This window comes from Pogona vitticeps, chromosome 6 (genome assembly GCF_051106095.1).
Source record: "Pogona vitticeps strain Pit_001003342236 chromosome 6, PviZW2.1, whole genome shotgun sequence".
Lineage (NCBI taxonomy): Eukaryota > Metazoa > Chordata > Lepidosauria > Squamata > Agamidae > Pogona > Pogona vitticeps.
Window position 1 is genome coordinate 109,245,068 of NC_135788.1, and position 24,977 is coordinate 109,270,044.

A 24,977-nucleotide genomic window follows, 5' to 3' on the forward strand; every position below is an offset into this window, starting at 1 on the left:
TTCTTTTTCTCTCTGTTCGGATGTTGGGGAAGCGCGCACTGCAGTTAGAAAGGGAGTGAAAAGGCGGGAAAATCGTAACTTGAGTCTCCAAAAAAACAGGGAGGGGTTGAGAAAGAAGGTGTGTGTTTTTGTTTTGGCGAAACGATAAGAAACAGGGGGAAAAGAATTAATCAGACCTGTGTTTCCCAAATCCCGTGAAACCCCTTCACTATTTTCCTTAGGCTGTTAAATCGAAAATACGTAGCTGGGCTTTGTGGTTAACAGAATTTTTCCAGCAAGGAGATCGTGTATGCAACAGATACTTTCCTCAGTACAGTATTCCTCAGCCAACGCCTTACCTTAGTGAAGGAGCAGCTTACTGGATTTTTTTACTACAGCTATCTATTTTCCCGCTCCTGAAAGGAGGTCAGGGCTTCGTGTTTACCCTCCCTCCTCCCATCTAGTCTTCACTATAAAGGCCCGAAATTAAACTGGTCAAGCAATGACAGCTAACACAGCAGACACTGAACACGGGTTCATTTAATCTGGAAAATAAACACTCGGGGGCATAATTTTAGATTCACATTTTTCTGTAGGAGTCAAAATACAGCTCATTTTATTCCTTATCCTCTACCGAGTTGCACCAAAAATGTACAGTTAACGGGTGAATTTCTAAACCTGTAACGAGGATTATATAAAAGAATAAATTCACAGAAAACATCTTGGTGAAGTTTGATGAGGACAAAGGAATAATCTTTGTAAAGAAGTCAGGCAATATAATTGTACAATATTTCATTTGATTTAATCAGTATTAACTAAACAAAAATTCTAAGATTTTGTGCACATAAATCATTTTATAAAGAAATTAGTAGTTAGTGAAGTAGTTTTCAAATAAGTAGCCTTTTAAATCCCTGCAACTATATCCAGATGAAACCAAAACAAAATAAAAAATATGTGGCACCTTAAAAATTACTGTATTCCAGTGTGAGCTTAGTCTAACAAAATAGTTTATCCATGAAAGCTCACACTACAAGATAACAGTATTTTAAGATGCCATATTTTTGTTGGGTTTGTCTGGATATAATAGTCAAAGAGATTCTTAAGATTAATTTGTTGAGAAATAATCACATTTTGACAGGAAATAGGGAAGGCATACAAAACATGGCAAATGTTTTAAAATCAATATTAGTTTGGATACTATAGTTTCCTGATAGTGTGAAGGTGCTAGATAGTACATTCTGTCCCTATTTACTATATCTCCCCAAGAATCAAACCTCCACATTTCTTTACTGTGATTCTGTTATAAATTTCTGGAGATGCTATTTAAGCCCAAGACAAAGCATGTATGAATATTTGCAGGTCATGACTCTGAAGCATATTTCAGCCTGTTATAACTGGTAATGTACATGGTCTAAATAATATCCTGAAATAATAGAGCTAAATCCAATGCTAATAGATCCATTAAAATAAAGAATACTTACATTAGTTTATTATTGTCCAGAATCCAATAAGAGTCCAATTGAAATGAACCTAGTCACAAATTCAGTTCACTTCAGTTGGTCTACGGTAAGTAGAACTAGTATTGAATTTTGGTCCCTTTCTATTTTTCATAATTCCAGTTCAAGTAATTAAGTAGTGCCATCCTTATCTCAAGTGGATGGCGACTGAATGCTGCTTGTCCTTTTTTACACAATCAAATAAATTTCTAACTCTAGAAAAATTGCATTGTTTTCTCCTTTTAAATAAATTCAAATCAAATTCTCTGACCATCATAATATTATAGCAAATTGGAAACAACAACAACAAAACTATTTCCTGGAAATTAAATTTCATCCTGGTCAAAAGGATCTCAAAAACTTTCTATTTATTACTTAATTATGGTTTTCCAAACAAATTTAGTATCTGGAATCCTACTGAAGAAGTAGGCCACAGCCATACATTTCAGTGACAAATTGCTGCTACACTAATACCATTAGTGTAGGTGTTTGTTGTCACATGCCAAGACATGTAACTGGTGTACAACACCTAAAGCCTACACTGACTTCATAAATGGTGACAATTCACTGCTGAGATTGCTATCAGTAGATTTATGCTGCTGGCCATCAGTAATAGAATTCTGGCCTAAATGGACAATCCCAGGCATGTTTAAGCAGAAGTAAAGTCACACTGAGTTTAATAACATTTATTTCCAAACAAATAAGCAAATATTCTTAAGCTTTGCATGAAATGAACTGCAAAAACAATGTGTACTTCATAGGAGCACAGCTGCAAGTCAGTTAAGATTATAATTTACCATTAAGCAAAATAAAAATTTAAAAAATCTATTAATATACAATTAATATTGTAATTGCACAAATTTATTAGATTCATTTTCATTATGTTTCCTTCTGTAGACTGGAAGATAGTGATCATGTACCAGGGTTGAAGCATATTGTAGATCTGAGAAACAAACTTTTATCTACTACCCTGTTTCCCCGAAAATGAAACCTAACCTGAAAATAAGCCCTAGTATGATTTTTCACGATGCTCGTAATATAAGCCCTACGCCAAAAATAAGCCCCAGTTAAGTGAAACCCTGCCCTCCACCATTGTGCAGCAACCAGAAGAAGATGACATGACTGAATAAATGTAGATTGTTGTACATGGAAAAAAAAACCCTGAAAATAAGCCCTAATGCATTTTGGAGCAAAAAGTAATACTGTATAAGATCCTGTCTTATTTTTAGGAAAACATGGTACTTGAATCTTCAGGTGTTGGCAGATAGGATTTTGGTAGGATTTACACTGCTCTTTTCTATCTATTTAATTATTCTCAATTTCCCTTTTCAGTGCCTTTCAAGATCCAGCTTTGTGCAAGTAACAAAAAGACAACTGCAGGATGAGGAAACTGATTTCAGTCTTAAAAGACTACTCAGACCATGACATAGTGCACTTTCTTATAAGACCTGAGATCATTGCCAGAATACTAGCAGCGGTGAGGAAAAAACAACAAAATTAAGCACTGGCCCCACTGACTTCTAAGTTCAGGAGCACATATGGAAGTGACTTGGTTAAGAGGGGCAATTATTCTACTATCACTTTTTAAATTTTACATGAAAATTATGTTCCAAAGAAGATTTTCCATTGCAAAATACAGTATTATAAGAACAGCAGTAGATACTGTCTGGGACATTTACAAAGTAACTGTTACTCCGTAACTGCACAGAGCTTTATAAGCAGTACAGTACTATAGTTCTTTTGGAGCTATTTTGCCAGAATGAGCAGACTTAACTGGAATTTTTATTTTATGTTCTTTATCCTCTCATTTATAATATGACCATCATTATCTGAACTATGTTTATCTGATTATAATTGTGTCCCCATATTAGTTTCAATTTGTGTAATCAAAATTCCCTTTTTATATATCCATCTTACAAAGATGGCTGTATAAAATATTGTGCATCTTTTCTGTGCTACTTGTCAAAGTGAATTTTGTATTATTTACATTAGGTATTGAGCAGTGCAATATGCATTTAATCAAAGAAATATGGTACCGCCTGCAAAAAATTACTTGTATGAGCAATAGCTTCATCTGGAATCAGGATCTTTCTTAAGATGTCAGAAAAATACCTGCCTGAATCTGCAGAGAAACTGAGGCTTTAGCATGGGATATAGTTAGATTACAAGTGGGTAGGCTATGGGCTTTGTGCAGTCTTTTACAGCTAAAATTTTTTCACAACCTACAGGTCAAATACATATTTGGGGGAGTGTGTATAAGGAGAGGAAGGTATGTGTGGTGACCAGTTCCCAAAACTGCTATTTGGTGATCTAATTGAAGTGCAACATAAACAGGCAAAATGATTTATACAGAGACACCCGGTTTAAATCACACACTTCCATTTTGTTCATCTGATTTATTTAAACATTCCCATCTGTATATGCTATATGAGCAGGAGGGATCCAAGACCTGCCCGTGCCCACCACTGCCTTCAGTCACATACACAGTCAACCTAGAGCCCTTTCTTAACCTGTAACAACATAGGGACTTTTGCTTTAGGAGCAGAATATTAATCCACTTGTGATATGTAAACAGTGGGAGGGAAAGATGGACAGCCAAACATGCTGCTCTTCATCTCTGCACAGACACTAGAAAATTGGACCTTTGGAGAAATTGCAAAAAAAATATATTTTTGTAAATAAAATAAATTAAAAAAAAGTCTTATATGTGACACATATGGTATTATGGCACCATTGATGTTACCTTATTTCTCACTTTCTCTTGTACCAGGTTTTCTCTCTCACTATCTTTGCATCCTTGGTGACTGAAGGGTATCAAAACCTCGTAACATCTTCCAAGCTACATTGTGTTCTGAATGATAATGGAGCGGCCTGCTGCTATGGCATCACAGTGGGTGTGCTTTCCTTCCTTCAATGCCTCCTCTTTTTGGGCTTGGATTTCTACGATACTGCTATTACTAGTCACAAGTTCAAATATGCTATCCTTGTACTGGATGTCACTTTCTCCAGTGAGTAGCCTTCCTTACCATCAAAGTCATGGAGTAGAATTTCTGTACATGTTATTATATAGCACGTAGTTCTAGCCATATATAATTATTGTTGATTATGTATTTTTGTGTTATTTCTTAAACTAAATTTTTTTTCCTTTTTGCAATTTTTTATTACACTTGTTATTTACTGATAATGCAATTTTATCTCTCAGTCTGGACATCCTCCATCTTTATCTTTTAAGCAAATGGACAAGGTACAGTGGTGATAATGGGATGAAGAAGGTTCCTACCCTACCTTACCTTGAATAGAGATTGTATTTGTTTTGTAGGTCATATATGTCCATGAAATCTGAAATACTTTTGTACAGGACCCTATGGTGGAGTGGGAATAGATAGATTTATAAGTTACACTTTGTAGCATGCAGAATCTGCCTATTTAAGAGATAGACTTAAATAGTAATTTCCTTTGTGTGTGTTTTTCTTACACATCCAGTAAGAAGTTTAGAGCAAAATATTATATTTAAAGCTATAACAATTGTGCTCACAACCCGGGGTTCAATCCCAGGTAGCTGGCTCAAGGCTGATTCAACCTTCTATCCTTCTGAGGTCAGTAAAATGAGTACCCAGCCCGCTTGGGGGGGGGGGGAATATGTAGTCTGCATAATTAGCTTGTAAACCGCCCAGCGAGTGCTTGAAGCACTATGGAGCGGTATATAAGCAGCACACTTTGCTTTGCTTTTAACAAGGTGAGGTGGTTTGGGAGTATCAAGGAATTTCAAAGCAGTGCCATTACAAGGCTAGACTTTGTTGTGAGGCTGGTGGACTCTTAGAAGGGTCAGCAGCAGTGGGATGGTCAAAGCTGAAATACTAGAGTAGAACATAAATATCACATCAGTGGAAGAGAATTGATAGTTCCAGTTGTGATAGGTGCAGAGAAAGCAATAGTAAACCACTTCTGAATATTTTATACCTCAAAAACCCTATGATGAGATAGACGAAAACAAAGAAAGAAGGTGCTGGATGGTGAGACTCCCAGGCTGGAAGGCAATCAGTTAGCTATTTAAACCCAAGAATGAGTAGGAATACCAGTGATATGAATGGAGAAACTGGATTAAAGTCAAAAGGAAGTCTGAGTGCTGATATACCCAGAGGTAGAATGTCCAATGCTGCACAACATGTATAATTGGAACATCTAATATATGAAGTAGTAGTAAGGTAAGCTTGATGTCATAATACAAGAAATGGACATTTAAACATTATAAAATTGAAATACTAAAGTGAACTGTAATGTGAAAATTTTAATCAGAGAATTAAAATGTGTTTTACTATGAAAATATCAAGCTCAGAAGAAATGGTATGACTCTACTAGTAAAATGTAGCAAAAGCAGCTAGGGTTTATAATGTGAAGTATGACTCAATAATATCAATCAGGTTGCATGGAAAGCCTGTTAATATTATTTCGATCTATAGTCCCACTGCTGATGCTGAAGAAGAAATTGAAAGTTTTTAGGCAAGTTACCTGGAGGAAGATTGGTTGATAACCAGAGGTCAGTGGAACACAAAAACAGAAGCAAATATCACTGGAGAATTCAGCAATGAAGAAAGTGAAGTTGTAAAAGGTTTTTTATAACTTTGTTCAGTAATACACTGCTGCTCAGTCTTGGAAGGGGAGCTATGAAGGAACTAGGAAAGATCTGTAAGTGTAAGGGTGTATTGCTGGAAACCAATGCCAAGATAATCTATACTGTGTTATTCCTGATTATTGTGTATGGATGTGAAAGCTGGACAATGAAAAAAGCTGACAGGAAGAAATGACTAATTTGACGGTGTTGTAAGAGAACATTACAAATGCCAGAAGGACAAATACAGTAAGTGGGTTCTAGATCAAGTCAACCTTGAACTCTCACTAGAAGTATGAGGAACAAGCTTTTGTGCATTAAAACACCACTTCACCAGGTTTGTACCAGTGTGAAGTCCAAAAGTACATGGCAGGATGTATTTTGCCAGGAAAGTTACTCTTAGATATTAAGTCCAGGAGTCCTTGGCAAGGTGTGTTTTGCCTGGGAGCCAGGAATCTGGTTGCTGTTTTATGGTTATCGCTTAGGCAGCTATGGAATGAGTGCAACAACCCCATTCTCCAAACACAGTTCTCCATTTGGCCTTTGTTTGAAACAGATATGTTCTTGTTTGGCCAGTGGTGTGTGTGTGTGTGTTTGGCACATAGAGCCTGAGTCCTCCATCTGGGAATTGGAGTGATAATTTAGTAAACTCACTAGGTTTAGCCAATTGGGGTCAGATTAAAGCCAAATTGATATTACCTAGTGGTTGCAGTCCTGCTCTGCTGATGTTGAATGTTCATGTGTCTTTTTGTTGGTACAGGGGGGCGAGAGACAGCGGCTATTTCTTGGTATCCTCATAGTTTCATTGAAGTAAAGGGTAGCCACGTGGACAAAACAAAATAAAATACAAATGCAAAAATAGGCTTAAAGGTATTGCTTATTTTTGCATTTGTTTTTTTTAACCACATGGCTGCCCTTTACTTTGATAGAAGTATGAGGCTACCATACTTTAGGCATATCTTAAAATAAGACTCACTAGAAAAGAATGATATTTCATAAATCCTCCAAGATAACACCCAAGCTCACAGGAACCAAGATTTAATACTGCTATTATTTTTTCCAAAGGAAAAAAGAGTGGCATACACTTGATATCTGCAGAGCATAAAGATATAATTGAAGTCCATTAGGAATATCTCTAATTCAGATGGTCGGCTTATTTCTTTTTCCCATCCAACATTAGGAAGAAGATCAAAATTTAAACTCAGCTAGAGCATGTAGTATTTAGTTGCCTTGCAGCCTAAATTGTTAGAGGTCCCAGACTTCACTGCTTATTTGCAAGATGAGCTGTACCTTTTTGTGTAAGAAGTGCAAGTAATTTATTAATGAAGATGTACAAATAGTCACTTAGCTCTCAGTCATCAATGCTTACTGTAAAATATGAGCTGCGGCTTTTTCTGTAAGTAGTGCAGTAATTCATGATGAAAGAATACCAAGTACAGTAGTTACCTAGCCTTCAGCCTTCTTATTTTGAAGGTGATTATTCCAATAATCAGTAATTTCATAATCCTGTTCCACATATAATATCTGAATTACTTCCACAACTGAATTTAAAAAGAGAAAGAAATGTAGTACTAACTATGAAAGCATGTTATATTTAGTGAATAAGTGTATCTATATTTTCCATTAGCAGATGTTCTAGCTTTCTGTCTTGAAGTAGGTTGGAGAGATGCCTCCAGGGTTCATTTAGTTTAGAACAGGATACTAGTGCTGACCTTGTACACAATCTCTCCTTTCTTTTTTTCTTGTCCAACTTTGGACCACTTGGCCTTACAGCTGAAGTTGCAATCTTTCTTTTAATTTATTGATTATTTCATTGTTATGCTTTTTCCCAGAATTGAGAACCAAGGTAGTTTATAGAGCAATTTAAAGCAACAGCAGATTAAAATACAATAAAAATGACAAACATTAAAATAGAATTAATTCAATTATATGATTAAAATACAGTTAAAATTAAAACTTTAAATAAATTAAAAATAGTAATGATAATTTAATTTGAAACAATTAGAATCAGCATATTCCACTGATATAATTTCAGGCTGTTAATTGCCAAAGGCCTTCTTAAACTACTGTAAAAAGTCTTCCTCTGCTGTCAGGAAGAGAGCTCTCTAAGATGTTCCAGAGTCTGGGTGTGGCCACCAAGAAGGTCCTCTCTCAAGTCTCTACCAGATGGACTACTGAAGGTGGTGTAACCTTGGCAAGGGCCTCTCCCACTTAAAGCCCAAGCAGATTTGTATGGGAGGATAAATAACCCAAGTTCTATAGGTTTTATATTTCATAACCAACATTTTAAATTATAACTCAAATGGACTAGTAGTCAGTAAAGTTGCTGAAGGAAGGCAACTTTATGTTCCCTATACTGTAATTGCTGTTGACAGTCTGGTTGCACTGTTTTAGACTTGTTGAAGAGGCAGCCTCACATAGGCTGCTTCCAGAAGGAGGTAACTAAGACATGTCACTGTAGCCAAATCAGACATTTCAAGGAACAGGAACAGTTGGCACACCAAGTTTAACTGTGTGCAGTTCTGACTGTGACCAAGACCTGAGCATCTAGGCTCAGGGATGACTCCAAGGAACACACCTAAGCTGCAAATCTGCGTTTATAATTGAGTCACTTTTCTCTGATTTGCCTTCTGACTGACTATGAGCACCACTATCTTGTCTGGATTAAGCACAGGATTGCTTGCCTTTGTCCTGTCCATTACTAACTCAGACAGTTTCCTCAGATTTAGCTTGAAAGGAAAGATCGAATCGGATGCCCTCAGTATATTGGTGGCATTGAACATCACCATCCTTCAGAAATATGATTTCCTTATACTTTCACCTCTTTGCTGGAGTTTCCCCTTGTACAAAAGTCACATAAACAACAGTGAATGCTTCTATTCTGGAGAATGACCAGTAGCCTGTTTGTGTTGGCATAACTTTAAGCTACACCAGTGTAAATATGCAGTTGTACAGTTGGTTGTTTGACCCTAGCACAACTGGTTGCACAGTGCACCAGTGGAAGTATTTTGATAATTGCAATTCTGCCTCAGCCACTGCACAGCTATAATAGGTACAACCTTGATTTTGGCCATTATTTGTGTCCTTTCCATGGGAAACTTAATGTGCACTACATATAACACTATGAGGAGTGTAGATATTTCACTATCTTCAACCATTAAGGTAGGAAAAGACAATAAAAACAATGGAGAAAAAAGTTCTATCCCAAGTATAGCAAATCAATACCTTACATTTTTCTTCTAACTGAAATCTGACTGAAATCTTAAAAATATACTGGTAGTCATTGTACATAATTCTGAACTAGATTAGTCAATATTCTGATTATTTATGTTCCCATCAATTGCTAAATAATAATTATGGTACTCCTCCCCCACAAAAAGTAACAACAGGGCAGAATACCCTTCTCTTAAGGGGAAAAAAAATCAGACTTTCATTGGACAACATCACTGGGAATTTAGTAATGCTGCTGCTTTAAGTTTTCCCTAAAGATGTCTTGCCTCTAATAGATCTGAAGAGCTTATATTGTTCATGGCTGCCTGTTTTTGTACTGACTGGGTATTGTATTGTTTTATTGTTCCTTTGCCTGTAGACTCACCTCTTGAGAGGGTTGTTGAGCTGGAGGGTTCACAAAAGACAAGAGACAACACATGGGGACAGACAAGGAAACAATGAGGAAATACCAGTTCCACACAAAAGGCTGTCATTTCCAAATGCTGTCTTACTTGTTGCTTTCAGGCTTCATTTGACAAGTATGATCACAGCAAAGAAATATTACAAGCGGGGCAGTGAGTGCCATTGCATATGTGTCTGGGAAGCATTCTTCAGGCTCTGACATTTGCTAACATCAGTACGCACTTCCAGCTTGGCAAAATTAAGTACTACTGAGACATCTTTTTGGAGTATTGTCTTCTATTTGCACTATCAAGAATTCCTCCCACCTTTTACCAAGTTAAGCTATAAAGTTACCGTAATTGCCTTCCTACCCTGTTCCATCCTGTAGTAATCTATAGAGTAATTTATTTTGAGTAAGAAGAAACACATGCCTTCTTTTGGTATATCAGTTCAGTATCTGCACAAATCACAGCAGTTAAATATCTGTATCCCAACTTATTTACAGGAAGCTCATGTTTCCAAAATGAGATCATAGTCTTTTTCCTCATTATCCTCACAACAACAGAGCTAGGCAATACTAGAAGCTTAAGAATTACCCCTGATCACCCAGTAGGCTTTGTGGCTTCCTGCTTTGAATAAACAAACTATCCAAACCAATACAATGGCTCCAGTTTTATATACCTATTCTGGGTAAGCCTTGAAATGTTGTATGTATAGACTGCTAAAATAATTAAAAGGATTGTAAAAAATATAGCTCTAAGAATATAAATTGTACTTAAAATGAGATGTGAATAACTGTGTAGTAAAACTCACTGCAAATGATTAGCTAGCTCTCCATCCGAAGACATCACAGGGGAAGCAAGGTTGATGTACAATAACATTGCTGTGTAGAGTATCTCTTAGCAAAATAACACTTGAGGGTGGACATATAAACAAACGATAAGACAGTAAAAACAATGGAGGAAAAATGGTATCACATTAAACTCCTAGAGTTCTAAAATTCAAGTAGCAAACTGATACTTCACCAAATTCTTTCACCAGCAAGTTGGTCTCCTGGCAGTTTGTTCCCAAAGCAATCCATGCTCCCAGTGGTTTGCTGGGTTAGCAAAAGCAATGTAAATTCCCATAGAAATTTCAGAAGACGTATTTCATAAGGCAGTAGTTTGCCATACCAGCAGACACAACATACAGAGAACATGTACTTCACACCATAATTTTAACCAGGGAGTTGGCTGAGTGAGCATTTAGAAAAATTTTCATGTGTATCTAGGTATGTTAAATGCTAAAGATTGCTCAAAGCTTTGATGCTTTTTACTTTTTAATAATGTATTTAAGAGATATACTCTCTTTTTTTGTACCTTTTTAGCAACTTAAGTTTAATCTTCGTATGTGCTTAAGCATTTGTTCATACACCTTTTTCTCTTAGCTGTTGGAATGATTTTTTTAGTGTGACATGCTTGTGACTTCTCAAAAAGTTAAATGTTTTCAAGATTCTGAAAGATTTCTTGGATTCTGGTGCACAGAAGCAAGATGAAGAAAGCTTATGGAAACAGGCAAACAAGTATTGCTTGAATAATTTTCTCCCTTGAAAATAATAAACTGTATATAAGAAGGATTTACCATGAGTAAATAATGGTTTATTCTTGTTGTCTGAAGAGAAACGGAGCATTAAGCAACTTTTTCTCTGATAGAGGAATTGGTATGATTGGAGAGGTTATCAGGTTCATGCTGGAATTAAACCTGGGGGGTTTAAATGATAATTGTGATGGACCACCATAGAGTCAGACCAGAAAGGTTTTTTTTATAGAGCTCTGAGATAATTGTTGGAGGGTGACCTTTGACCTTGACATCTCTGTTAGCCATCTCTACGTTTATCCAGGAGCACATCCATTCCTGTAACTCTGTGTTTGTGAAGCAGGCTGATGATTCCATTATTTTGCTATCCAATAAATTAATGTTCTTTATTTCCTTTTATGTCAGAGAAGATCTTCCAGCACAGTTTATTTATCTCAGAAATGAGGAAAAAAAATGAATACATTGAAACAGAAAGGTAGAATAGTTAAAGCATAGCAAAATGAGGTTTGCTTCACTATGCAAACATAAAATCCCTGGAGAAACAGAGGTCAAATGTTGAGCAGGTTTTCTCACCATTAGAACAGATAAGGTTGCCAGTTTTGTTAGGAAGAATGATACACTAAAATTTATCTGGTTTAGAGCAAAATCTCTGACAATTAAAGATTAGTATGGACAGATTATTCTATACCTTCTTATCATCGGGTTCTTGCCTCCTAACAAATCTGGCATGAGTCACACTGGAAACAGAATATTTAGCTTATTGGACCACAGAGCAGTCGCATGCAGGTTGGCAGCTTTCCTCTCCCTCTTATTGTTCATCAGCTAAAAAGGCAAAAGTTTTTTTTAATACACCTGCCAATTGTGCAATGTAGTTTGTTTCACGGAATGATTGCCCTTCTGATCCCTGAAGGCAATCAGTTTATACATGAATGCAAGAGCTTTTATTAAATTTGCTTTGTTAGCTCTGTTCTGGGAAGACGTATAATGCTGCTGCTGCTTCAGTTACAGCCATCTTATCAGTTACTCACTACGGCTCAGATTTTCTAAGAGAATTGTTTGTGTCTACATTTCTTGCCAATGACACCCAATTCTATCTCTCTTTCCATCTAACTCCAGGAAAGCTGTTTTGGGTTTAAAACATATTTGATGTCATTAAGGGACTGGATATGGGGCAATAAATTGAAGTTTAATCCAGACAACACGGAAGTGCACCTGGTGAATCAAAAGGCAGATCAAGCAACAGGGATTCAATGTGTGCTTGATGGGGAACTTCACTTGAAAATTCCAAGCCTTGAGCTTGGGTGCCCAGGTATTGTCAGTTGCCAGAAGTGCATTTGTACAGTTAAAGGTAATGCACCAGCTGTGCCCATTCCTTGGGATGTCTGATCTGCACACAGACATTTGTTACATCCCACTTGGATTATTATAAATGCTCCTCATAGGGCTGCTTTTAACAATTGTTCAGAAACATCACCTAGAATCGATCAAAGTGCTGTGACCAGACTGGGAGAGACTCAGTACAGCACAGGGAGGTTGTAATAGCCATGTTAAAACTGCTGCACTGGTTACTGTTCCATTTTGAGTTCTATTCAAACTGCTGATTATGACCTGCTTCTCCCTATAGGAGCTTCCCCAGGTTTTAAGATCTTCAGGAGAGTGCCTTGTATTGATCCAAATGACCTCACAGGCACATCTAATGAGGAGACAAAGGAGAGCCATTTTGCTGGCTGTTTCCAGGCTGTGGTACTCTTTCCCATGGAAGACTAGGGGCACCTTGTCTCCTTGTTGTCCTTCCACTGAAAAAGACCTTTCTCTTTCATGCTTTTGGCAACTGATTGTAGAGCAGGGAAATGAACTTTTAATAGAGGTGCTGTATTTTTTCTCCTTCTGAAATGTTGTAGTTCTAAATCTAAAATCTAAAATCTTTACTTAAGATTTTATTATCGCGTTTAATTGCATTTTAATATAGAATATGTTTCTCCCCCCCTTTCAGCTGTCTTGAATCCCTGCATGGGAAGAAAAATGGTATATAGATGAAATATATATTATAATAAAATAGTACATTATAATTTCCAGTGTTAGGCTATACTATCATGTGTGTGAGAGGGAAGGTGTCAGTTATATGTTTGATCCTGAGTGACTAGCACCTTGAGAGATCACTAAAGCAGTTTCTGCAGTGTACTGGCCAGTGTAATTTATGACCAGAGGTATAAACAGAAATTTGTATTATCTTTCCCAGATAGAACAAAATGTACTGCAAAACTGTGGCTTGAAGCTTTGAGTCCTCAGCTATATCACATTCTAACCTCTTATTTTCTCCTTAGTCATCTGGACATGCCTATGGTTTGTTGGGTTCTGTTTCCTAGCCAATGAATGGAACAAGTCAGCTCACTCCTACCTGCTGGGAACAAGTGCTGCCCGGGCTAGCATTGCCTTTGCCCTTCTTTCTGTTCCATGCTGGGTGAGTCAACCAAGTACTCTCCTTTTTACTTCAGAATAGGAAACAGTACATTATTATTAAATCATAGAATCATAGAAAAGTGAAGTTGGAAGGGGCCTATGAGGCCATAAAGTCCAACCCCCTGCTCAATGCAGGAATGCAGTCAAAGCATATCTGCCAGGTGATTATCTAGGTTTTTGTTGAATGTTTCCATTGTTGGAGCATTAGCCAACTCCCAAGGTAACTGCTTCCACTGTCATACTGCTCTAAAAGTTAGGAAGTTTTTCCTGATATTCAACTGAAATCTGGCTTCCTTTAACTTGAGCCCATTGTTGTGTGTCCTGCACTCTGGGATGATCGAGAACAGATCTTGCCCCTCCTCTGTATGACAACCCAGGTGGTGTCAGTGGTCCGCTCCGCCAATTACCACCTATAGCGGATTGACCAGCTGTGTCCCTATCTTGATGGTGGGGCCCTCACCACTCTGGTCCATGCACTCATAATCGCGAGATTAGACCACAGTAATGCACTCTACGTGGGGCTACCTTTGAGACTGATGCGGAAGCTTCAAATGGTGCAGAATGCGGCAGCTAGATTACTAGAACGAGAAAATTCCAACATATCTCTCCCATTCTGGCTGCTCTGCATTGGCTGCCCATTCGTTTCCGCGTTGACTTCAAAGTGTTAATGATGACATACAAAGCCCTAAACAGTTTAGGACCTCGATACTTGGCAGAATGCCTTCTCCCACCTAGATCTACTCGAGTCACTCACCATAGCCAGGAAAGACAGCTGAGGGGCCTGACACCAAGAGAGGCCCAGAAAGAAAGAACAAGAAACTGGGCCTTCTCAGCAGTGGCCCCTCGACTCTGGAACAGCTTGCAACCAGAGATTCGCCTGGCAACTTCGCTGGGTGTTTTCAAGAGCCAATTAAAAGCTTGGCTCTTTAGGCAAGCCTTCCCTTCTGCTATTACTTGACTTTTACTTTTCTTGATTTTGCTGTTTATTCCCATCTTGATTATAGTATTATTGTAGATTTTAATTGTTTTTAACTTGTTTATGCACAATATACTGTGAGCCGCCCTGAGTAGATGTCTGTCTAGAAGGGCGGGATAAAAATCCAATAATAAATAAATAAATAAACCTTTCAAATATTTGAAAGGCTGTATATTGTCCCCCAGCTTATTTAACTTATATGCAGAATGCATCATGCGAAAGGCTGGACTGGAGGAATCCCAAGCTGGAATTAAAATTGCTGGAAGAAATATCAACAACCTCCAATATGCAGATGATACCACTTTGATGGCAGAAAATGAGGAGGAATTAAAGAACCTCGAAATGAGGGTGAAAGAGGAGTGTGCAAAAAACGATCTGAAACTCAACATCAAAAAAACTAAGATCATGGCCACTGGTCCCATCACCTCCTGGCAAATAGAAGGGGAAGATATGGAGGCAGTGACAGATTTTATTTTCTTGGGCTCCATGATAATTGCAGATGGAGACAGCATCCATGAAATTAAAAGACGCCTGCTTCTTGGGAGGAAAGCTATGACAAACCTTGACAGCATCTTAAAAAGCAGAGACATCACCTTGCCAACAAAAGTCCAAATAGTCAAAGCTGTAGTGATATATGGAAGTGAGAGCTGGACCATAAAGAAAGCTGACCGCCGAAGAATTGATGCCTTTGAATTGTGGTGCTGGAGGAGGCTCTTGAGAGTCCCCTGGACTGCAAGGAGAACAAACCTATCAATTCTAAAGGAAATCAAACCTGAGTGCTCACTGGAAGGATAGATCCTGAAGCCGAGGCTCCAGTACTTTGACCATCTCATGAGAAGACTCCTTGGAAAAGACCTTGATGCTGGGAAAGTGTGAAGACAAGAGGAGAAGGGGACGACAGTGAGATGGTTGGACAGTCTCATCGAAGCAACCAAGATGAATTTAACCCAACTCCGGGAGGTAGTGAAACAGAAGGGCCTGGCGTGCTCTGGTCCATGTGGTCACGAAGAGTTGGACACGACTAAACGACGACGAACCTCTCTATCTCCCACCCGCCCCCTCCATGCGAGCAGACACACATTCAGGGCCCCTCCACATGCATGTAAGTTTGCCCCGCCCGCCCGCCCACCCACCCGCGCACACGCACATGGGAGACCCCTCACCCACCCATGGACCCTGCCCCCCAGTCCGCGGTTCAGAAAAGGTTGGGGACCACTGTTCTAGGGTATTAGCTATTCCACTCGATTTGGTATAATCTGCAAATCTGACAAACATTTCCTGCACTCCCTCATCCAAGTCATTAATAAAATATTGAAGAGCACTGGGCCCTAGACTGAGCCTTGGGGTACCCCACTAATTACCTCCTCCCAGTCAGAGAAGGACCCATTAATCATCACCCTCTGAATACCATTCTGTAGCCAATTGTGTATCCACCTGACACTTGATTTATCCAGCCTACGCTTAGTTTGCTAATCAGGATATCATGGGGCACTTTGTCAAAAGCTTTGCTGAAGTCAAGATACTGTATACTACGTCTACAGCATTCCCTCTGTCTATCAGGGAGGTTACCTGATCAAAAAACGAGATCAAATTAGTTTGGCAGGATTTGTTTTTGACAAATCCGTGTTGGCTTTTAGTTATTACTGCATCGTTTTCTAGGTGCTTGCACAATGACCGCTTTATGATCTGTTCCAGAATATTGCCTGGAATTGATGACAGGCTGACTGGCCTGTAGTTCCCAGGTTCCTCTCTTTTGCCCTTTTTGAAGATAGGGACATCATTGGCCCTCCTCCAGTCCTTTGGCACCTCACCCGTTTCCCATGATTTCAAGAAAATAATGGATAGCGGTTCTGAGAATTCTTCAGCCAGTTCCTTCAGTACTCTCAGATGTAGTGCATCCGGCCCTGGATGAAAAAAAAATGAGGGATATGGTGCAGGTGCTTCCCTCTGAGATTCAGGTGTCTGTCTGCCTATCTGTCTGTGTTTGTGTGTCCTCCCACCCACATCCAGTCTTCCAGAAGGAAAGTACACACTCATACTTCATGGTCAAAGTATTGATGGGCATAGAGCATTTTCAGTTACCCTGATTAGGAAATAAATCTGTATTTCCTTTACTGGTGGCATTTAAAGGTGCTGCTTCATAGTTAGAGAATCAACTGCACACCATAATTTTTCTGGTGCATGGTTTAATAAGGAGATGCCTATTACTTAGAGAAAACTCTCTTTTAGTCTTGAGACTTCAGTATACTTCCACTAATTCTGATAGTTGAGAACACAAAATGCTTCAGGACACAGTTCTTTCAGAACATGTTTATTTCTTCATTCCTTGTAGAACTGTGGATGACTCACACTTCCCATCAACAAGCTGTAGAATTAATCAGGAGGAGCCTTCGCAGACCAACAGTTGCAGAAGGCCTTCATTTGCAACCTGGCACAGAATTAATCCTAGCAATTCAGGATTGAACACAGTAGTAGTTTTTTTTTTTATCAGAAAGGCAGAACAGTTAAAGATTTTAACTCCAGCATGGACCATGGGTAACACCTAACCTGACTTCCTATCAGGCATAGGGCAGCTGAATTTTTTCTGTTTACTGCAGAAGCTCACTCAGCAGAATCTGCCAATAGCAGGTATTTGACAAGCTTTGTTTTACAACTATAATAAGAATCTGCAAGATTAGCTGTCAGTTTCACTCAGTAATGAGAAATGATCATGACAACAATTTTTTTTAGAATAGTTCCAAAAAAAATTCAGAACAGAGCTAGGCTTCTAAGCTTTTTTACTTTGGAAGTAGATCAATGTATTTTAAATATTTTTCTGTTCCTAGAAAATTATCAGCCTTCACCTACTGAAAAACAAAACATCAAAGCTCTTTTCTTTCACTAGTTTATACTAAATATTTTACTTGTAAACCCAATTATTATAGAAGTTATAGTTTGGCATTCTGGCATATCTTCAGAATATCTTTCATATTGCCTTTTTCTACTCTCCTGACATCTGTTTACCATATATTCAGCCACATATTTATAGAACCCAGTTGCCAGTTCTGCTGGATCAGATGAAAAGCCCATATCTAGTCCTGTATTGTGTTCCTGACAGTGACATACAGTGGCCTTTGGGCAACTCACAAGCAAAATATGACAGTAGCTCCCTTCCACTCCCCAAAACTTTGTACTCAGAGTCTTACTGCTCCTAATACTGGAGTTAATAATATAATCATAATGATCAGTAGCTATTGATAACCTTGAGTTCATGAATTAATCTAATACCCTTTGTACATCGTCTACATTAGTGACCATTACAACATTGAATAGTTGCAAATATTACAATATTAATAATGGACTGTGTGAAGAACTATAATTTCTATACTCGGCAAATGGAGTACCATCAAATACTGCAATAGTTTGCTGAGATTCTGCCAAACTGGAATTGTTCATTTGTTTAAAACATGTAGTATCTACTACACCTCCCCTATCCACATGTTTGTTCATACTCTTAATCATCATCATCATCTTAGACCTGCAGAACTGGAAGAGACTCTATAGATCAAGTCCAGCCCCTAAGGAGGTCCAGTGGGGAATTGAACTCCCAGTCAGACACCAAAACCACTGAGCTATCCAGCAGTTCTCTCAAAGATTATATTCTTATAGGGTTTTAAAAATAATACTTTCCATCATTTTATTTATTTAAGTTAATAAACTAAACAGTCTGTAAATTCCTGCATCCTTCGTTATTATGCTATTATATTAACCACTGTCTGGTCTTCTGGCATGGAGGCAAATCTTAGCAATAAGCTAGAAAATTTGCAGTTTCACATTTGAGTTCTTTGAAAATTCTTAGGTGGATAATGGATATCATCCAGCCCTAATCTGTTTTTGGAAATTATTTGGCGGATAATGGGTATCATCCAGATGTAATCATCTGTTAACTTTTTATTTGTAAACCAAATTTAGAATTTAATTTCTTGTCACCAATATTTGGCTCAGTGATTCAGACGCACTTGAAAAATTCAGTTAAATGTATTTCTGATACTGTACCTATTTCACAAAGAAGATAGGGACAAAGCATGCTTCAGGTTTCTGTAATCTCCTTATAGTCCTTGAACACATCCTTCATTTACTTATTTCCTTCAATGTTTTATTTGGCTCCAGTTATTAATCACATTGGCATATCTTGTGGTTGGTGTTATTTTCCTTGGCCTGTTGCATATTTTCTAGCTGAACTTCTACTATAAGTTTGAATAAATTAGAAAAGTTCTGGAGAGGCTTGATCTTCTTGATTTTCAACTTTCTTTCCATCCTTTCCCCTCATGAGGTTTCTTCTTTTGAAGTCATATTCCAAGAATTTCCTGAAATTCTAAGAGTTTCAGCCCACAGATCCATCCCTGACAATACCTTCATTTCACTCAACTGGACTAGACCTCTGAGGGTGTATTGCATTCTAGGCCTTAGTTCCTGTTCCAGTGCTTTCTGGGCATGGTAGTTCTTGAGGTGGCATCAGGTATATAGCCCAAGAGCTGCAATACTACACCCAGGGAACATTGTAGGAGCTTCTTCCTAGGAAGCACTGCAACAGTAAATAAGGCCTACAATGCTGTACAGCTTTGGATGCTTTGTCCTTGGCTACGTGTATGAAATAAAAGTGTCTGCACGTATGGCTCTGTGGATTGGTGTTCCCAGAATTCTGCTTAGGACATTCCAGAGTTGACATACAAAAAAGGAGGAAGGCAGATTCCTATGTGGTTGTATTAGATTTATTTGGCAATTGTCTACCTTAATGTTCCGGCTGTGGTCACTGTTTCTAACTGATCTAGTTAGAAACAGTGACCACAGTCGGAACATTAAGATGACTGTGAGTCATCCACGTTTTGCCCCAGTGCTGAGTAGCACTTAACAACAAAGTCCAGGATTATGTCCCTTACAAACAGACATAAAATGTCTTTATCATAACTGGCTTGTTTATTTGCACAAACTATGAGAGGTAATTGAAATCATTCATTGTCATACACTTCTTTCGTTTACATAACTACACTGCTTCTAGTTTCAGTCTCTGTTTTGCAATCATCCTGACACTGTAGTGAGAACAGTAGAATCTTGACAGTACTAAATTATTTTGCAGGGGTTAAAGGAGTACAGTCCTTCTGAGATTTGTAGCTTGTTTGACTGTATACCTTATTTGATATGTAGAATGATCCTGCTACCAGTATGCACTATACAAACACTATCCTTTCCTGATTAGTGGCATGCTGGTTTGGCCAATTGGAGCTGTAATTAAAAATATTTGGAGAGCATCACATAACCATCCATTTTAATTTTTTTATCCATAAACAGCTGTATCGCACTGATCATATCCAGTCCTATACATGTTTTCCTATATATATATTGTTTTCCTGTACATTCTTTTGAAAATCAAGTATTACTTCTAGAAGAGGTAGCTGTTTTAGTCTGTTCTAGCATGTAAGGCAAAAACAAAAGAAGCATGAAAAGAAAAACATTGTGGCACCTTAAAGACTAACTGCTATATTTAAATGCGAGCTTTTGTGGACAAGTCTACTTCTTTAGACTAATATATAGCAGTTAGTCTTTAAGGTGCCACAGTGTTTTTATTTTGTTTTTGCAGAAAGTATTACTTCTGTTACCTTGGCTAAAAGACTTCTAGAATTACATGGTATCCTTCTCCAAATACCACTGGCGTTTGTTTTCTCAACAGCCTTTCTGCTGTCATGTTTTAGCTGACTCCCTAGTTCTACTCTGGGTCCACCTGGAGGATCACAAACATTTTAGCTTTATGATTTAGTAGTAACTGAACCTAAATCACACGTTCACCAGGTGCTGTGTGTTTATTCTGCACCCTTTTTGATATTACACAGATAATAGGATGCATCCCTTTTGAACAGGGGAACCCTGAAATATTTGCCACTATTTAATAAATCCAACCTCTCTTCCCAGCATCACCAGCTCAAGCAGATGTTGAGACCACTAGGTGTTTCTGAGAAAGCTACCTTGAATGTCCTAGATTTCAGCTTCATATCTAGCATTCTAAAATTCAAGGACCAAAAGATTACACTTCTCCATGATACTGGGAATAACATGCATCAACACTACCGATTCCTTCCCACCAGTCTATTTAGACAACCTGCACAGCAAGCAGGCAAGCCATCACATGCCTTTCAAAAACTTGTTTCCAATGATCAAATTGAACCTCTCCTCTCACACAGTCCCAGTACTGCCTCAGCTGGAAAGGATGCATTAAGAATAGGCCCCATTTAAAGAAAAACTCATAGCCTTTATCCGACAAATGCCAAAATTTTATATTTCTGAAAGCATATAAAATATACTAGAATATACTGTAACAGTATATCAGGCAAAAACAAAACAATGGAGTGGACTTGTCCATGAATGCTCACATAAAAATATAGCAGTCTTTAAGGTGTCACAATGTTTTTAATCTTTTTTTTGTCCAATAACCTGGAACAGACTAACACAGCTACCTCTACTAAAACTGTAACAGTATACCATTTTCACCTAAAACTACAGAACAGCAAATAATTTCACCATTGGCCTATGCTTACTATTTCATTAAGGTGTGCTTTGTCTTTCCTACACCAGCACAGAAGCCATTCTCACAGCTAAATACAAATAGCTAACCTGCCATCTCTTCTCTCCTGTAGGGGTACCTGGGCTATCTGGCTCTGAAGAATCTGTGGGCTGAGCCACCTGTTCCTTACAAGCGGACACTGGATGAAGGATCTGTTGCCTTGACCACCCTTTCCTCATCTACTACCACCTCCCTTCCTAACAATATGGGGTATCCCGAGAATGCAAATGCAGCTTCTTATCCATCCACTCCTGTACCCCACCGTCTGACATTAATGAGTACTGATGATTAAGCAATTATTTATTCCTCCTGTAAATAATGGGGGAGGAGAGAAATGTATTAACAAACCAAAATACTTTAGGTTTGGTTCAACTGAAGCAAAAAATATATATATAAGGTAGTGGAGCAAGGACCATAATCCACATGCTCACTACTATGGAGCAGCCTTACAAAACCACTTGCTGCTCCCATTGTTTTGCAGCTATTCTGAATACTCTACAGCTGGGATTGCCCCACACTGCTAGTTCTGGTTAGGGAACTGCTCCTCTATGGTAGTTGTAAGTACTTTGTCTCCCTTTCATTCTTAGAATGTCAGTGATCTTACAGCCAAGGAAGAAAGAGACCGAGAGATACAATTGCCATAGTATTGTTTCTTCAACCAGACACAGTAGCATTCCACTATTTTGGATACCCATCTCTGTTTTAAGGCACCAGGATAATGTGTGAAGGTGTGAGAGGTCCCTGCCACTTTGTTGCTCACATGTTCACAACAGGTACTTTCTCTTTTTAAGGGGCAAACTGCAAAACCCTTAGGAAGGATTCCCAATATGGATACATTCCTTTTGGACTGGCTCAAAGATGTAGGCTATGCTTGTTTTAGCTATGGAAATCTGATTTTGTAAGATGTGTGGGAAAATTTAGGGCAAACACAGAGATACACCTCACAGTGGCCAGCTACCATTGCCATAATCAATCTTGTGAGCTACGTTGCTCATAGAAATGGCTAGTCGTTACTTTCATTTTCACTCAAAGCAAGCGAGGTTTCTTCATACAATCCCACGGCTAATACATGTGGAGTATACATAATTAGATTTATCTGCCAGTAACTAATAAGCAATATTTAAATTGCCCTCCTTTCTGTAGAACTGTGGTTACGCATGATGACCAAAAGTTATCACATTACTTGTACATAATTTAATCTTGTTCCTTTATCTCTGATTACACTTTTCGAAGTAATTTATTGAAGTGTCTTTGTGTTTCTGGAGCTAGCATAAGGAAAAATGCCACTTTTAGCAGTGCAATCCTAAACATATCCAACTTTGTGGAGTTCACCAGGATGTATACTCAGGATGGCTATATCACTGCAGACTGAGTACAGTCTCTCAGATGTTTCAGTCCAAGAAAGCTATTTTGTTATTCTGGCATCTGCTTTGGTGGAAATAAACAAATTTCCATGATTTCCCTTATCATCATCGCTTACAAGGCACTAATTCTATATTTTCTAAGATGTTTTCATGCATGAGGCAAACAATTTGTATTTAGGACTCTAATCTTATGCATTCATATATTGGAAAGCATGTCCTGCTGGACATAGCAAGATTTATCTGTAAGTCAACATCCGCATTGGGCGGGAGCAGCATTGTCAAGGCTCAAATGCAGATTTTAATGTCATGTGAAAATACATGAACTTGCTACTGATTATGAGGTAACTTTGGTAGGTCTAGGCCTCTAGGGGAACCTGAGATGTGGGAGCTACAAGGAATGAGTATTGTTACAACACAAAATGTAATATAAAATAGGTGCCAAGAGAATGACATGCCACTGTTTTAACAGAAATCAGAATCAAACCATAGGAAATACTAGAATGGTAAATGAAGACAACTGCACATGAATAAAAAAACACATTACAATACAAACAGGCAACAAAACAGTCTTTTTTATTATTTAAATTCCAACCCTTACCACAAAGGCACTAATTAACTTGGGGCAGGGAGGCTTGCTTTTCCGTTATATTTGAAGTGGATGAGGATTATACTGTCAATATACAAAATGAAGAGGAACCAAAATAATATTTGAAGGAGAATGGGTTTGTTTTGACAGTATTCTAAGAAAGGAGACCTCCTCCCTAGTCATTCTCTGAATGAAACACACTAACTTTGTAAGCACTCCTGTTTTTTCTGGATCGTTCCACGGCAGTAGGCCCTCAAAAAGAGGAAAGCTTAGATTCTTAACAGTTGTCAGCACAACACACCAAGGCATGAGTGGAAAGCAAAAGATGTCCTTTTAAAATAAAAATCCTGCTAGTGCTGATTCAAAGTGAGAGTCAAGAGTGTACAAACTGAGAAGACTTATCAAAAAGGGACTTTAGAAATCTACAATCTACTTATTAACTGGGATTAGCCATTATTTGGTGGAATCCAAGCTGTACCCACTTCACATCCATCTATATCAGTCTGTTGAGCAGAAGGGCCATCCACTGTTTGTCCAAAATCATACGCTTAGATAAAAGTTCAGGTCGCAGGAAGGTCACCAACAGGTGACTAACAAGGTTGGATGTTTTGATTTTTTAAAAAAATCCATGCCTAATCGCTTGTGAAGGATTCCCCGCATCTTTCTTCACCAAAGAATCTTCTGGTAGTCTACATCTGAACTATGCTGGCAAACTCAACTTCTTGCCTTTTAGAACTGCAAAAGGAAACAAAAATAATTCATGAAAATGTTGGGAATTCATGAAATAATTCATGAAAATATTGGGAGGCTTGTTTTGCTACAAGCCTTTTACAGATACAATTACTTCTGGGGAAAAGCATATATTCAGCAATCTTTCAGAAATCGCTATTCTGGTATCTAAGAACAGCTCTTGTAAACTTGAGATTTAGTGGCACCACAAAGTGTTATCTTCACATATAGAACACTTATTTCTGAAAAAGTGGACTTGCCCACGAAAGCTCACATTATAATATAGCAGTCTTTAAGGTTTCACAATGTTTTTGTCTTTATTTTTCTTTTGTTTTTGCCTGATAAATTCACATATACAGTATATACTAGTATCAGTTATTAAATAATAACCTGTACACAGTCAAAATGGTGTCAGTATACAAGAGGGAAATAACAGTAGGCTTGGGGGAATCCAAGTATATGTTTAAAATATTTGAGGTTTCTTGAGACACATATAAGCCCCTTTGGACTCTTCTTTAAAACCACTAGCATTCTATATTTGAATGAATACTGAAAGTCATCAATAGTATAAATCATCTTGGTGCCCAGAACAGAAAATCCAAACAGCCCCTTTATAGAAAAGGAGAGAGGGAGTAACAGTAAAGAACTGAACAAAGATAATAGTATATATTGGATAATCTGTTGTCTATTAATTCTATCTCACAGTACACTGGTTAGCATATTACTTCAATCTACTAGAGCCAAATCAGATCTATTTCTAAGAATAGGATGCCCACTCTTACGTTTGTATTATAACAGTACTTCTTCATTGCAGAAATAAATAAATGAATTGCTAAGTAATTTGTTGCTAATTCATAATAACTAAAGTGCCAGTGGGGTGGTTAATTGGTATAACCACAACCAGAGAAACTGAGGTCTTAATTAGCTGTAGAGTACCCTCTAGTGATCTTGCAGATGAACAGCAACCCTCATTCAAGATAATTTATATATTCTTGT

General features: G+C 38.0%; 2 protein-coding genes across 2 annotated transcripts in view; one reads left to right on the forward strand and one right to left on the reverse strand.

The window, feature by feature from the left end:
• SYNGR4 (synaptogyrin 4) lies at positions 1-23,371 on the forward strand. The gene is made up of 5 exons (XM_020798843.3): positions 1-118; positions 2,808-2,952; positions 4,246-4,483; positions 13,596-13,732; positions 21,376-23,371. The coding sequence occupies exons 2-5, from the start codon at positions 2,857-2,859 to the stop codon at positions 21,592-21,594; spliced, it is 690 nt and encodes a 229-aa protein (XP_020654502.1). The 5' UTR covers positions 1-118; positions 2,808-2,856; the 3' UTR covers positions 21,595-23,371.
• Positions 23,217-24,977, reverse strand: part of KDELR1 (KDEL endoplasmic reticulum protein retention receptor 1) — a 7,649-nt gene continuing 5,888 nt past the window's right edge. Inside the window, exon 5 of the mRNA XM_020798844.3 lies at positions 23,217-23,987. Within this exon, the coding sequence (XP_020654503.2) occupies positions 23,953-23,987 (35 nt within the window). The 3' untranslated portion in view covers positions 23,217-23,952. The remainder of the gene's footprint in view (positions 23,988-24,977) is intronic.

Bases quoted from the DNA above. Each gene is read 5' to 3' on its own strand.
- SYNGR4 (XM_020798843.3), top strand. From the start codon at position 2,857: ATGAGGAAACTGATTTCAGTCTTAAAAGACTACTCAGACCATGACATA. The intron at 2,953-4,245 runs GTGAGGAAAAAA...CTCTTGTACCAG, and splicing joins TTGCCAGAATACTAGCAGCG to GTTTTCTCTCTCACTATCTT. The intron at 13,733-21,375 runs GTGAGTCAACCA...TCTCTCCTGTAG, and splicing joins TTCTTTCTGTTCCATGCTGG to GGGTACCTGGGCTATCTGGC.